This window comes from Heterocephalus glaber, unplaced genomic scaffold (assembly GCF_053883595.1).
Source record: "Heterocephalus glaber isolate CG9 unplaced genomic scaffold, H.glaber_assembly_v1.0 deba00001606, whole genome shotgun sequence".
NCBI lineage: Eukaryota > Metazoa > Chordata > Mammalia > Rodentia > Bathyergidae > Heterocephalus > Heterocephalus glaber.
In genome coordinates this window covers 20,716,674-20,729,140 of record NW_028258377.1, presented here as the reverse complement: position 1 = coordinate 20,729,140, position 12,467 = coordinate 20,716,674, and the positions used below count along the sequence as shown (strand labels likewise).

At 51.8% G+C, this 12,467-nt stretch overlaps 1 protein-coding gene across 5 annotated transcripts in view; it reads right to left on the bottom strand.

Moving 5' to 3' along the window:
* The window catches only part of Slit3 (slit guidance ligand 3), a 606,864-nt gene that overhangs the window by 78,120 nt on the left and 516,277 nt on the right, over positions 1-12,467 (bottom strand). For all 5 annotated transcript variants that reach the window (XM_004836404.3, XM_087194497.1, XM_021239832.2 and 2 more), the window contains 4 exons: positions 7,546-7,689; positions 6,689-6,832; positions 4,066-4,229; positions 2,956-3,088 (listed from right to left, as the gene is read on the bottom strand). In XM_004836404.3, the coding sequence (XP_004836461.2) occupies positions 2,956-3,088; positions 4,066-4,229; positions 6,689-6,832; positions 7,546-7,689 (585 nt within the window). The remainder of the gene's footprint in view (positions 1-2,955; positions 3,089-4,065; positions 4,230-6,688; positions 6,833-7,545; positions 7,690-12,467) is intronic.

The following is a 12,467-nucleotide window of genomic DNA, read 5'->3' as shown; positions in this document are numbered from 1 at the left end:
AGGATGTTGGCCCTGCAAGCCTGTTTCCTAATCCTGACTGACCTGCTGACCAGCAATGGGACTGGGAAAGTGATTTTTACTTTCCTGCGAATTTCTCCCCCTAAGGTGGGCAACTGGCACTGCAGGTCTGCTTCAGGGAGGACTTACAAAGACTGGTGAGGCAAAGGAGTGCTCTGTCCAGCCTAGCTCATCAGCAAAGGCAGGGTTGAGAGGAGGAGGAGAGACAAAGGCCAGTGGAGGTGTGGAGGGTCTGACCCTGGAGGAAAAGTCACTTCCCACTGGGATGGCATTGGGCTTGGATGGTACTTCTGGGCTTTGTGTGCTAGCAACAGTCCCCTATAGGGGGCTGCCCTTTAGAGAAAACACTAGGTAACTGTTATGGCTTAGATCAAGAATGTCCCCAGATACCTCATGCTATTCTGGGGGGGGGGTGGTGGTTGTGGAAGGTGACTGGATCCCAGGGCTCCTGCAATATCTATGGAATCATCCACTGGTGAGGTCAGTAGCTGAGTGTGCTGCTAGAGGCTGGGGCCTGGCCAGAAAAGGCGGGTTGCTGGGGGTGTGAACTGGTAGGGTGCATCTCCCTCCCTGGTTCCTGCTGTCTCTCTCCTCTTCCTGGTCACCATGACATGAGCAGCTTTCCTCCACCAGGCCCTTCCTGCCTTAGAGCCAGCCGACTATGGACTGAAAACATGAGCCAAAAGAAAATGTGGGTGTGGGGTGTTTTGTCCCAGTGATGAGAAAGTGACTAAGACAGATTTAACTTCGTTTTGCTTCTTCTTAGCGAATTATGTGTGTTGTAAGGTGGCATCTCTGCCTGAGATAGCCAGTGCTGCTTAAGGCAGCTGAAAGCATGGGAAGCCCTGGGTCTGAGGACACCCAGCATTCCTGAGCTGGTGCTGTGCCACAGGGCCTGCCAGCTCCCTCTTCCTTGGATGTGCATTTCCTTGCTTGTCCCTGTCCAGGGCTCCTCCCCACAGCCCGCATGCGCTGGGGAGATGGGTTAGCAACAGAAGTGTCAGTAGCCTTCTTTGGGAAGCCTTGGGAGCCCTGCCTGGCTGAGGAAAGTGCTGCCACTTCCAAAGCAGACTCTCAGGTCTCTCAGTGCACAGAGGCTTATCCACAATTGCATCCAATTACCTTTGTTATTTCAGTCTTTGTGTCATGAGTTTTGTGGAAGGGCATCCATGAGCTTGTTTCTATGGCATTTTCTTTTTTGGACGCGTGTCACTTGGCACTCAGTTGGCCAAAAAGGGGTGTGTTCCTAGGTCATGTTTGCAGCTCCCCATCCCAGGGTACTGCTCAGCCCAAGTAAATGGTGCGAAGTTCTCAGCACCACATTGTATTTGCTCATTTGGATCTTCAAGGGCAAAGCCATGGCTGACATGGCTTTGTAGTGACCATCAGGCCTCTGTCCTTCGCTGGGACTGGCAGTGCTGATCACTGCCTTTCTGAGCATCAGGAAATGCCAGGAGCCCCCACCACATCTGAGGATCTCTCTGCTATTCTGAGAGCCTGGTGTGCTCAGCTCCTTCCTCAGGACCTGGCAGGGCAGGTGAAGGAAGCACTGGCAGGAGGGGTCTCGGTCACATCTGGGGGCTGTGTCTGAGCTCCAGGGCTAAGCTAGCCCAGGGCGAGGGGTGGGCTGGGAGCCAGGGAGAGAGTGTCAAAATGCAAGTGGGAGATGTGCGGTGTGTGACCTCAGTGCTGGGACGCTCTGGGCTTCCACGAGCTCCTGGCCCAGCTCTGTGCAGTGACTCGTGTCTGCAGTGCTGCTGTTCCATCTGAAGGAGCCACTCCAGCACCATTTTCCCGGGGCAACTCCTCTCAGCTTCACACGGAGACAAACTCTCTCTTTAGGATACTGACATGTCTCTTTTTTTTTTTCTTTTTTTCCTTTTTGAGACAGGGTCTCATTCTGCATCTCGGGCTTGCCTCAAACTCACTGAATAGCCCAGGCTGGTCTGCAACTCACACTGATCCTCCTGCCTCAGCCTCCCAAGGATAAGAATGTGCCACCACACCTGGCTCTTTTGTAGTACTTTTCATGGCTGTTACATCATGCATGCTTCTAAGTGGCTGAAACCAATGTCTACCTTCCCCAGTCAACCATGAGCCCCAGGAGTGTTGGGGTCCCACTGGGTTCACTCACTGTGTCCTTCTAGCATTAGCAGAGGACCTGACATGAGGCACCTAATCCATACATGCTGAGTGAATGAGCAAAGGCACGAACGAGCGCAAGTGTGAGTGGGGACTGGTGTGGCGGTGCAAGGGTGTGTTGCTCATCTGGCTGCAGCTGCATCCCAGGGAGCACATGCCCTGACTGCAGGATGGGGCCTTGCCTGCCCGTGCGGAACTTCTAGGGGGCACAAGAAAGTTTTCTTCCCAATACTGAGGTCCCTTCTGGAAGAGAAAGGCAGTTTGTCATTGAGCTGGCAGCTCAGTGGAGTAGGAAGGTCTGAGGAACAACAACTGTCAGGGGTCTGGGTAAGAAAGCTCCTGCTCCGAGAACAAAGAGGACTTGGCTCTAAGATCTCATCTGTAAAATGGGGCCATGTGCTCAGCAGGGTTGCCTGAAGGTGAAATACAAACATACTAGCGAAAAGTGTGTTGCTAGCCATGGTGTGCCCGGGTGATGTGCTCTTGCTTAACCTGCAGCATCGCTGGAGTCAGACACATAAGCAGCCAAGGTCTCCAGGCAGGCAGGGTACAGAGCAGAGGCCTGGGGGAGGATACAGGACACGAGGGAGTGATCTTCCATTTGTACTTTGGGATTTCTTTAGGGAGAGCAGGGTCAGTTAATCCTCCCTGACAGGATGAGGTTGGGGCAAGGTGGGCTTCCTGTTCCTCTAAAGTTGATGCCTGTATCTTGGGCATCTTGCTTGGGCCACTGCGGGTACAGTGCAGGGATCCTGGGTGATGAGCCTGCGGGGACTCCAAGGGCAGGGGACTTACAGCTCGGTTGCGTCCTTGGGCATGCCTTTCGGGAGGCTGCGGAGGCCCTTGTTGCTGCATCTCACCACTGTGTCCACACAGGTGCACTGCTCTGGACAGCGTGGGCTCAGCTGGCAGCTGCTCTCATCGTTGCCTGTGGAGAACCCTAAGAAGGTGAGTGAGGTGGGAGGAGAGCCCCACCAGGGGGAGCAGATGCGCAAGGCTGGGGAGATAGAGCCAAGCGGTTCGGAGGGCAGCCTCTCTTATGGGCCCTGACTTTGAGCCAGAGCCAGCATTAAGGTAGCTGTGGGTCTAGTCCATGGTTGGGTCATGGAAAGGGCTGCCTGCCTCTCACTGCATTCGACATAAAATGAAGACTACCAAGGTGGCTGAGATTTGATTAACCAGAGTAATGGATAGGAAAGAGGTCACTGATAACCAGATCAGAAATAAACCAAAGACTGAAGGAGTTGTTAGGGGTGGAGGGCAGAGTCCTGTCTTTTTCTCCCTCTTTCTCCTTTCCTATCACTACACTGTCCCTCTTAGGTGGTTTGCCCTGGTCCCCATTATACATTAACCTCAGTTAATCTGCAAACTAGTTCATCTGCCCTCGGATGACCTCAAATTGATTAAGTAAGGAACTGTGCTGGTTGGATTCATTCACACAAAAGGGCCTCTGGGATGCTGAGACCCAAAGCCTCAGATCTTCTTGTGTTCATACCCGCTAGCCAGTGACAGCCTTTTCCTTGAAGTCTGTTTCTTATACTTTAAGGTTCAGTATGACAAGGACAGGCAGACTGAGGCCTAGGGCCCCCAGGTACGGTTGTGTAGTGCTGCACAAGGCAGTCATATCTTCTAAGGGACTCCAGTCTCCCCGTGGATGTAGTACATCAGTAAATTTGGTACAACAGTTCTCACAGATGGCAATGTCTTTTCGTAATAAAGCATCTTGTTTCAATGCCGTCAGCGTACTATGGCAGGTTTCTGACTGGTGAAAGTAAAACAGCCTCAGAAAGGGGCACTTTTTCTTAGTTTGCATGAAGGAGCCAGGCTGGCCAGCAGCGGATCTCCTGCAGCGTCGGGCCTCCTTGCCTTCCCACATACCACTGCCCCTGCCCTCCCAGTGCTCACCGTCGCAGGTGAAGTCCTGGCTGGCCACGTCCTGGATGGGAATCTCCTTCAGGAAGAAGGGCTTCTGGCACCGGGGGTTCCCGCTGACAATGCGTCTCTTGCGCAGCCACTTGCCGAGCCAGGCCAGGTGGCAGTTGCAGTTGAAGGGGTTGGACAGCAGGTTTCTGGGGAGGGAGGGGCCTTGCTGAGTGGGCTGCCTCTCCCTGTACTTGTGCAGGGCCCAGCCTCAGCTCCTGCAGCCCAGGCCCAGTGCTCCATGGGGCACAGAGGAGGTGTGGAAAGGGACTGCAAATCCCCTTCTACTCTGGAGTGGTCTCTGCAGGTGTCCCACTGCAGGCCTCCACTGGTGGACATGGCTGTGGCCATGGTGAGTGCCGGCTGTGGGAACTGCATGCTGGAAGAATACGGCTGTCCACAGCTCACCTGCTGATTGCCCTTAGCCCCAACACCTCAGCCCCGCAGCCTACCTGAGCTGCTGTCTAAAGTGGAGAAGTCTGCCCTGTGCCACCCCCGCCACGTCCCCCCCCCGGTGGTGTCACAGTATGTAGTGACTGGTTTCTGTGTGGGCTTCACACGTGCCTTGTGCTTCGACCTCTTAAGTCCAAGAAGGCGGGGCCTGGGGCTGTTTGCCTGTGTCTAGAACCTTCCCTGACATCCTCACAGGCACTCTGTCTGCGGAGTGACGCGGCCAGACTGATGGACGGATGAGGGAATGGTAGCAGCTGTCTGCTGCAGGACTGGGACCATGCTAAGCACGTCATGCACCGTTGCCACAGTCACACTTGTCACAACCACTCTGCAAGGAGGGCACACAGTTCTCACTCCACAAATGTGGAAAGGAATGCTCAGGGAGTGGGTCAAGAGCCATCACTTCTTGGCCTTTTAGCTAAGATCAAGTGAAGGGCCAGAGAGCCCTCCGATGGGGCTGCCCTACGACAGGGACTCAAGAGGTTGGGGGCCAGCTTTCCCGGACATGAGTCCAGCCCTGACACTTGGCGCTGGGGGAAGCTGCTCAAGTTCCTCGCCTGCCCGAGCTGGCTCCCACATGCTCTGTGCCTCTGCCCCCTTGGCATCTGACATGGCTTTTGGTGATGGAGGTGCTAAACATAGGCTAAAGTGAATCAAGCCACCAATGTCAGTGCCTAACCCCTCGCCCCCTCCTGATGGTGCCACTCATTCATCACATTCGTTAGCTTATCCAGCGCTGCAGACTGGGCATTGACTTGGGCTCTCAGCAGAGGTCTCAGCAAGGGCACCTGTGTTTGAAGGGCTGGGCTGTGGGCTAAGCAGTGAGCAAGACAGCTGCACCTCCCTGTCCTCCTGAAACTCACACGAAGGGTGACAGGTACCATATGATCGACAGTAATGAGTTCATTAGGGTTTATCTTGGAAAACGGTCAGCGCTACATAAACATGAGGACCGCAGGGCCAGAGGGACTGGGAATGATGGCCAAGGAGGGTGGGGTGAGGAAGGGGCCCTGCACATAGGGGAGGGGAGGGAGGGCCAGGAGGAAGGGCGCTCCCACCAGCTGGGGGTGGCCAGGAGGATGGAAAGAAGAGTTGGGAAGTCAAGGGGCTGAGCTGGAAGGAGAAAGGGACTGAGAGGCCACAAGTGCCTGGAGCATGAGGGCTCGAGGTCATTCTACACCCAGCTTCTGTTCCACATGAGATGACCGTGTGGGAAGCAAAGGGTGTCAGCAACTGGCCTTTGTGTCTCCCAGAGAGCTTTGGGGAAAGGGAAGAGATGGGGCAATGAGCAGCATCTAAGGAAAACAGCCCCATGGAAATATGAGCGGCTGTAAAACGAATGCGTGTTGAGCCGACTATACTATAGGCCCTCACTGTGTGCCTTACAGATTTGAACAGATTCAGTCCTTATAAGGATCCCAGGACGTGGGCTCTGCAGAAGGGAGAATTGAAGGAGAAAGAAATGAAGCAGCTTTTCTAAGGTCACACAATGAATGAGAGGAGAAGCCAGAGTTTGTGGCTAGAATTTTGGCTCTAGAGTCAACATGAAGAACTGCCCGGGAAGGAGTACATGTTTAAGTGTCCAGAAAGCTGGATTCTAACTCTGATTGCAATGAACGGAGGGAGTCACGGATATCTTTTTACAACCCCTCGCTGATCATGTTACCGATCTACTTCAAAGTATTAATACTCTTAATATTCTTTGGTAGAGAGCAAAATGGCCCACAGCAGCCTTGCAGCCTGGCCCTGGTTGCCTCTCCAAATCTTGCCTTCCATCTTCACAGCCATACTGGACTTTGCTCAGCCCCAAGTATTTACTGTACTCTAACCAACCACAGGGCCTTTGTACACGCTCTTTCTGCAGAAAGAAATGCATTTCCCACTGTCTTCAGCAAGCTAGCTCCCAGAAAATAGTTTCTCAAACAAGCTTTTGTTGGGTGTTGATATCACTGAGGACTTCTCTTCTGTGGCAGTTTGTTACTCTGTGACTCCAGGAAGAAGGGGCCAGGCCTGTCCACTGGCAGGACCTACATGCCCAGCACATAGAAGGAGTCTAACAAATGTTCACTAAATTAACAGCTGGACAGATGACCTTGGTCAAAGATAGCAGGGACCCGGAGGGGGAGCCTGGCGGAGTGGGCCGTGGAACACTTACATGGTGGACAGGGAGACCAGCGTGGTGAAGGCTCCCGGGGTGATGGTGGTGATCCGATTGTCGTACAGAGAAAGCAGCCGCACAGAGCTCAGGCCAGCGAAGGTGTCATTGTTCACGCAGCTGATCATGTTACTCCTCAGCATTCTGCAGGGAGTGGGGTAGGCGTGAGCAAGCAGAAGTGTCCGCCTTCCTCCCCCGACGGTGCTCGTGGAATGGGTGGAACACCCTTGCCAGCGCCCGAGCACAGCCCGCCACGTCACTCAGCTCTGTCCTGTGATGAGCAAGGCCTCGATCCCCACCAGAGTCGTGTGCGCATGCGCAGTGTGTATGCACATGCGCATTCTCATCTGTGCATGCTATACTCACTACGGAAGCATAAGTCCCATGTATGTGTGCACAAACACACAAATGTATCCTGTGGCTGTCAGGGTGGCGTGTGTATCTCTGGAAGGACAAGGGAGGAATAAGAACTGGTCGTGGATGTGGGCTTTGTGTGAGGTGTCTGTGTATATGTGCCTGCCGCGATGCGTTTCTGTGCATGGGCGTGTCTGTGTGTCTGTCCTTTTTAGGAACATGTGGGTCTGTGTGTGTGGGTGGATGTTTGTGTGCCTCTTCCAGGTAGGAACATATATGGGTGGCTCGGGGTGTGGTGTGTGCCCCGGGTGGGGTGCTCGGCTTGCTAACTGCTTCCCATCAAAGGTGGGAAGTGTCTGTCGACCCTGGCCGGAGGAAAGAAGGAATCCTGCAGGTCGGGACAGTGCCCTGGTCTGGTCCAGGGCCGCTGGCCCGCACACGCCATCTCCAGTTTCCCTGCCCTCCCGCTTCCTTGGGGCCTGGGCTCAGGCCCCGGCACTCACAGGGTCTTGAGGCCACTGAGGCCTCGGAACACGCGCCCCTGCACACTCTCCAGCTGGTTCCCCGTCAGCATCAGCTCCTGCACTCCAGCCGCTCCCTCAAAGGCGCCCTCTCGCACCTCCTTGATCTTATTGTTGCTCAGGTTTCTAGAAGGAGGGACAGAGGTGAAGGTCAGGGTGCAGGGTCATCACAGCTAGGGACCCTCAGGGGCTTGGACGGTGTCCTAGAAGGTGGGGGAGCTCAGCCCCAGGTCCCTGGTGTTTAGTTCTCTGTACCTGTGCTCTGGAAAGGGATTGCAGCCCCCATGGGGGGGGCACCTTTGTGGAGCAGGCTGCATGGTAACTGAAGAAGTCTTTTTAGTATTAATTATCTTTCCGCAACCTGGAGGACTGGGACATTTAATACAGCGAATCTCAAATTTCATTTCTCTTTTTATCAGATAGTCTCACTAAGCAGTTATTTATTTAAATTTTGTTTTGAGACAGGACTTCACTTTGTAGTTCGGGCTGGCCTTGAATACATGGCAATCTTCCTGCCTCAGCCTCCTGAGTGCTGGGGTTGCAGGCATGTGCCACCATGCCTGGCTTGTTTTTTAATATTTACTTATTTTGCAGTACTAGGCACTTTCTTACTGAGCTATATCCTTTTTCAAAAAGTTTTATTTTGAGATGAGGTCTCACTAAGTTGCTAGGTTGCCCACGCTGGGGTAGAACTTATGACCCTCCTGCCTCAGCCTTCCAGAGTGCTGGGATCGTAGCACGTATCACCATGTCTAGCTTAGGCAGTGAGTCTTGAGAAGAAGGTGGGAGAAAAAATACAAAATATGTCCCCTTCCTGTGGGGGTTAGCCATCTGTGGAAAGTCTGGGTCTCTCATGGGAATCCCTGAGGTAAGAGGACACTTTCTAGTCAGTACTTTCTCTATAGTACATACCGCATCAGGGATCTGACCTTCATAATCACAGCAGAGCGTCAAAACAACACGCCTCAGACAGGTGCTGTGATTGTCCACTTTATGGATGAGGAACTGAGTTCAGAGACATTAAGTAACTTGCTCCTCGTTACTCAGCTGAGAGGCCTGGGATGTGAGTCAGGTTTTACTCACACATACAAACCCTTTCACTGAACTGTCCCTTTCATGAAAGAAAATTTCTTTGGTGACATGGGACTCACTCCCTGATGTTACTTGCTTTGGGAATTCAGGGTTGAGGATGTGAGTCTACCATCAAGCCCTGGGTTCCACCACTGCTGGTTTGTGCACTGAGCTCGGAGAGCAGGCCTTTCCCTGAGGCCCACAGCCCACCACCACCACAGACCAGGACAGAGCCTGGCGCAGCAGGCAGATTCTGGGAAACTTGAGCGCTTCCACTTCTCAGGTTCTCCCAGGTAGGCAGAGGAGGGAGCTTCCATGGACCACAGAAATGTCCAGGCCAGGTGGATGCAACAGAACTTGACAGTGTTTGCAGAGCCCTGTGGGATCAGTATCCTGTAAGCTGGAAGATCTGCATCTGAAGGCTTGGCCAGCCCACAGCCAGCTCTGTGAAACATCAGACTCCTCCTCTCCCCCAGGACAGACTGGGCTGCAGGGAGCAGCAAGGCCAACACCTGTGGGCACATGTGGGTGGGTGTAGAGGAGACAGACAGTGCTGTAGCTCCTATGTGAAATCATTTGTTCCTCGCCATGGCTCTGCTCTCCTCTCCCTCTCCTGTCCTGCTAAGAAAATGGGAGCCAACACTCCGGAAAGCCTGTCCCAGAGCCCCTCCAAGGCCCGAGAGCCAGAGGCTCCTGAATAGTTTCCACTCCCTGAGTCGTCCTGAAACTCAGCTGGTTTCTTATCAATTCCAGTAGCCCTGGTCTGGGACAACCTAAGGAATGAAGGTAATGTGTTAAGGAGACTCCAAATTACTCCCAAATTAGACTTGGGAGGAGAAATAAAGGCTCCCCTCCCAGCCATAACTCACCAGAACACTGAAGGAGAGGGAGGGTTGGGTTCCAGGGGTTGGGCTGCTCAGGGGATTAAAGTGGAAGGGCCAGGCAATGAGGATGAGTTAAAGCAGCTAAGAAGTGGGAGGATTCCCATTTCCTGACATCTGTTTCTTTAAAGGAGCAAAATTAACATCACATTACTGTAAGGTTTGTCAATTGCACTTCCTCAGGCTGAGAGAATGAACAACAGAAGGGGAGTCAAAAGAGGGAGATAGAGTTTTCCAGAAAAGCAGGCTGCTTTTCACTTTCTCCATCTATCAGAGCACTGCTGGCCACTGCAGGCTGTGGTAGGGCAGGAGGACAGAGGGTACTGTTTTCTGGAAAAATTGTGAGTACACTGGGGGTTGTAGAGCCCTGAGATATCTCTGGAGTGGGGGTGTCTTCCTGAAGAAGCTCCAGATTCCAGAACACTCCAAAATACAAAACTAGGGTCATCAGGGGGCTTCCTTCATCTCATTCTCCAGAGACCTACCTGAAAGAAAACTTCCTCCTCATGGCTTTGATTCTGATGAGGATGGGGTCTTACACCCGAGAGGACCTGGCCTCAGCTACTCTTAACTCAGCTCCAGTGCCTCTGCCAGCTACTGGTCCTGTCAGACCCCACTGTCATTGTCCCCAAGAGGCAGGGTAGCAGATTCGGCTGGCTGCCAATAAGGTGAATCCTGGCTTCTCTTTGGATTATCTCACCTCAGAGTTGGGGGGTGGCCCATCGACTTTGGCAACAAGGAATGAGTGGAAATCCTTTTAGAGCCCAGTCTCAGAGGGAAATGTAATGGAGAAAGCTGAACAGAACTTTCTGGAAACTGAGGACACTGGGTCATGATTGAGCACATGCTCTGGGACAGTCAGGATGAGGAGGTCCTGTCCATCACCTTACAGTCCTGTCCCTCTCTTTGAGGTAGAAATTCTACTTCAAGTAAGGGCTTCAAGTTCATATGTCCACCATATCCTGTAGGTGACTTAACGGTGATGGAAGCAGGCCCAGTGAAGGACAAAGGTGACCCAGAAACACATGTCTGATGTAAGTGAGCAGCTACTCCTTGGCTTAAATCAACTGGACCCATTTGGGAAGGTGGAACCAGTTCTGCCCGAACATCTGACATTCCCAAAGAGTCCAGCAATCCAAGCTTTTTAGTTTCTGTGAGAACTCCAGGTTTGTAAAAGTGGGCAACTGATTCTTATTAAAAATACAACTGACAACAAATCCAAAAACATACACCTGATTTTGGCTGAAGAACCACCAGTTCTTAGCCTCTGATTGAGATTCAGTGTCAGACACGACATGGAAGTTTACTTGAATGAAGTCTTTGTGACTCTGAATGTGACATTAGTTTCTTTTCTTTTCTTTTCTTTCTTGTGGTCTGGGGATCCAACCTAGGGCTACGACTGAGCTGCACCCCAGCCATGATATCATTTGAAATGCTGTACTGAGTTGCCATAGTAGCGATGGCCCTTTGCAATAAACCAGTGCACCCCTCAGCAATGTGATACTCATGGAGCTCCCAAAGAAGAGGGGCTCAGCTTCACTATTCCAAGTGATAGGGAAGGGCCCAGTGGTGCAGAAAGTGCAGCACAGCCCAACCACCTGGCACCATGTTCAAAGACAGCCTTGGCTAAAGAGCAAGTTCAAGGCCAGCCTGGACTATATGGTCAGAGTTGTCTCAAAAAATAAAACAAAGGAAAAGGAATACCTTCAAGTCATTTAAAAATTTAAAATCAGTTAAATATTTAAAATCAGGATTGGATTTACCCCATTGGGTCATCTGGTTGTTGGTATTGATGTATACACATGGATTTATGCACACACAGATACACACACTCACACACACTCACACAAACACACACACTTCCTGCCTTTAGATAGGCCATACTTTCCCCAGACAATCTGAACTATCATCACCCTGTGGCTCCTGACTCAGCCACTTGAGTTCTAACCTTGGACAGATTCCTTAACAGTCTGTGTTTCAGGTTCCTCCTTTGTAAATTGAAGAAGTCTCCAAGCTTGTTTCACTTGGTGAGGGGGTTAAATGAATTAACATCAGTTCTGTCTGGCACAGAGTAAAGACTCTAAAAAGTATCAGTGGCTAGGTATTATTACTAATAACATTATCATGATTATACCCCTGCACCTGACCACTCTGCAAGTGTCCTACTCCTCAGGTTCCCGAAAGTGTCTGGTATGCAAGCCCTGTTCTGGATGTATAACCAGCTACTCTGGGTCACTCAAGCCAGATGCCCTCTCTGCTCTTCCTGCACTCTCTCTTGCCAGTACCATGGCCAGAGGCCATTCCTTTCATCCTTATTTCTTTATACTTGCTTTTCCTTTGGTTTTTTTTACAGTGCTAAATCCAGAGCCTTGCACACATTAGACACATGTTCTACCACTGAGCTCCATCCCCAACCTCCATATTTATTTTTGATCCTCATCATCCCTTATAAGGAACCTAATTATATTTCTATTATGCAAATGAAGAAACCAAGGCCCACAAAGGCTAAGGACATTCATAAGTTCACAAAGCTGGGGAGGGTCAGAACTGAACTCAGGATAGATGCAGGTTTTCCTCACACCTGAAGTTCCACTTGCTTTGAAGAAGTAGAAATATTTGGCAGCTGTGACTTCGATTCTCACACAGCAAATATGGGGACACGCTGAGTAACAGCTGTCTCTTTGGATGTGATGCAGGCCTACCTTTTGCCACAGTCCTCCCTACTCCCTTTGGTCGCATGGCTGCTCAGGCAGGGAGTTGGCTGCCACTCATCATGTGTTGGTGCTGCTGCCTTCCTTGGGGACAGGAATAGCTCTCTGTGCTCCTGTCCCTTACAAAAGTGGGAAGATGAGTGACAGACACAAAGCACACGTTTCACCTAAAATGGGAGAGTGCACATTTCCTCGTAGAAGCAAAGACTACTGGATGATGCTCACTTGGCAAAAAGGCACT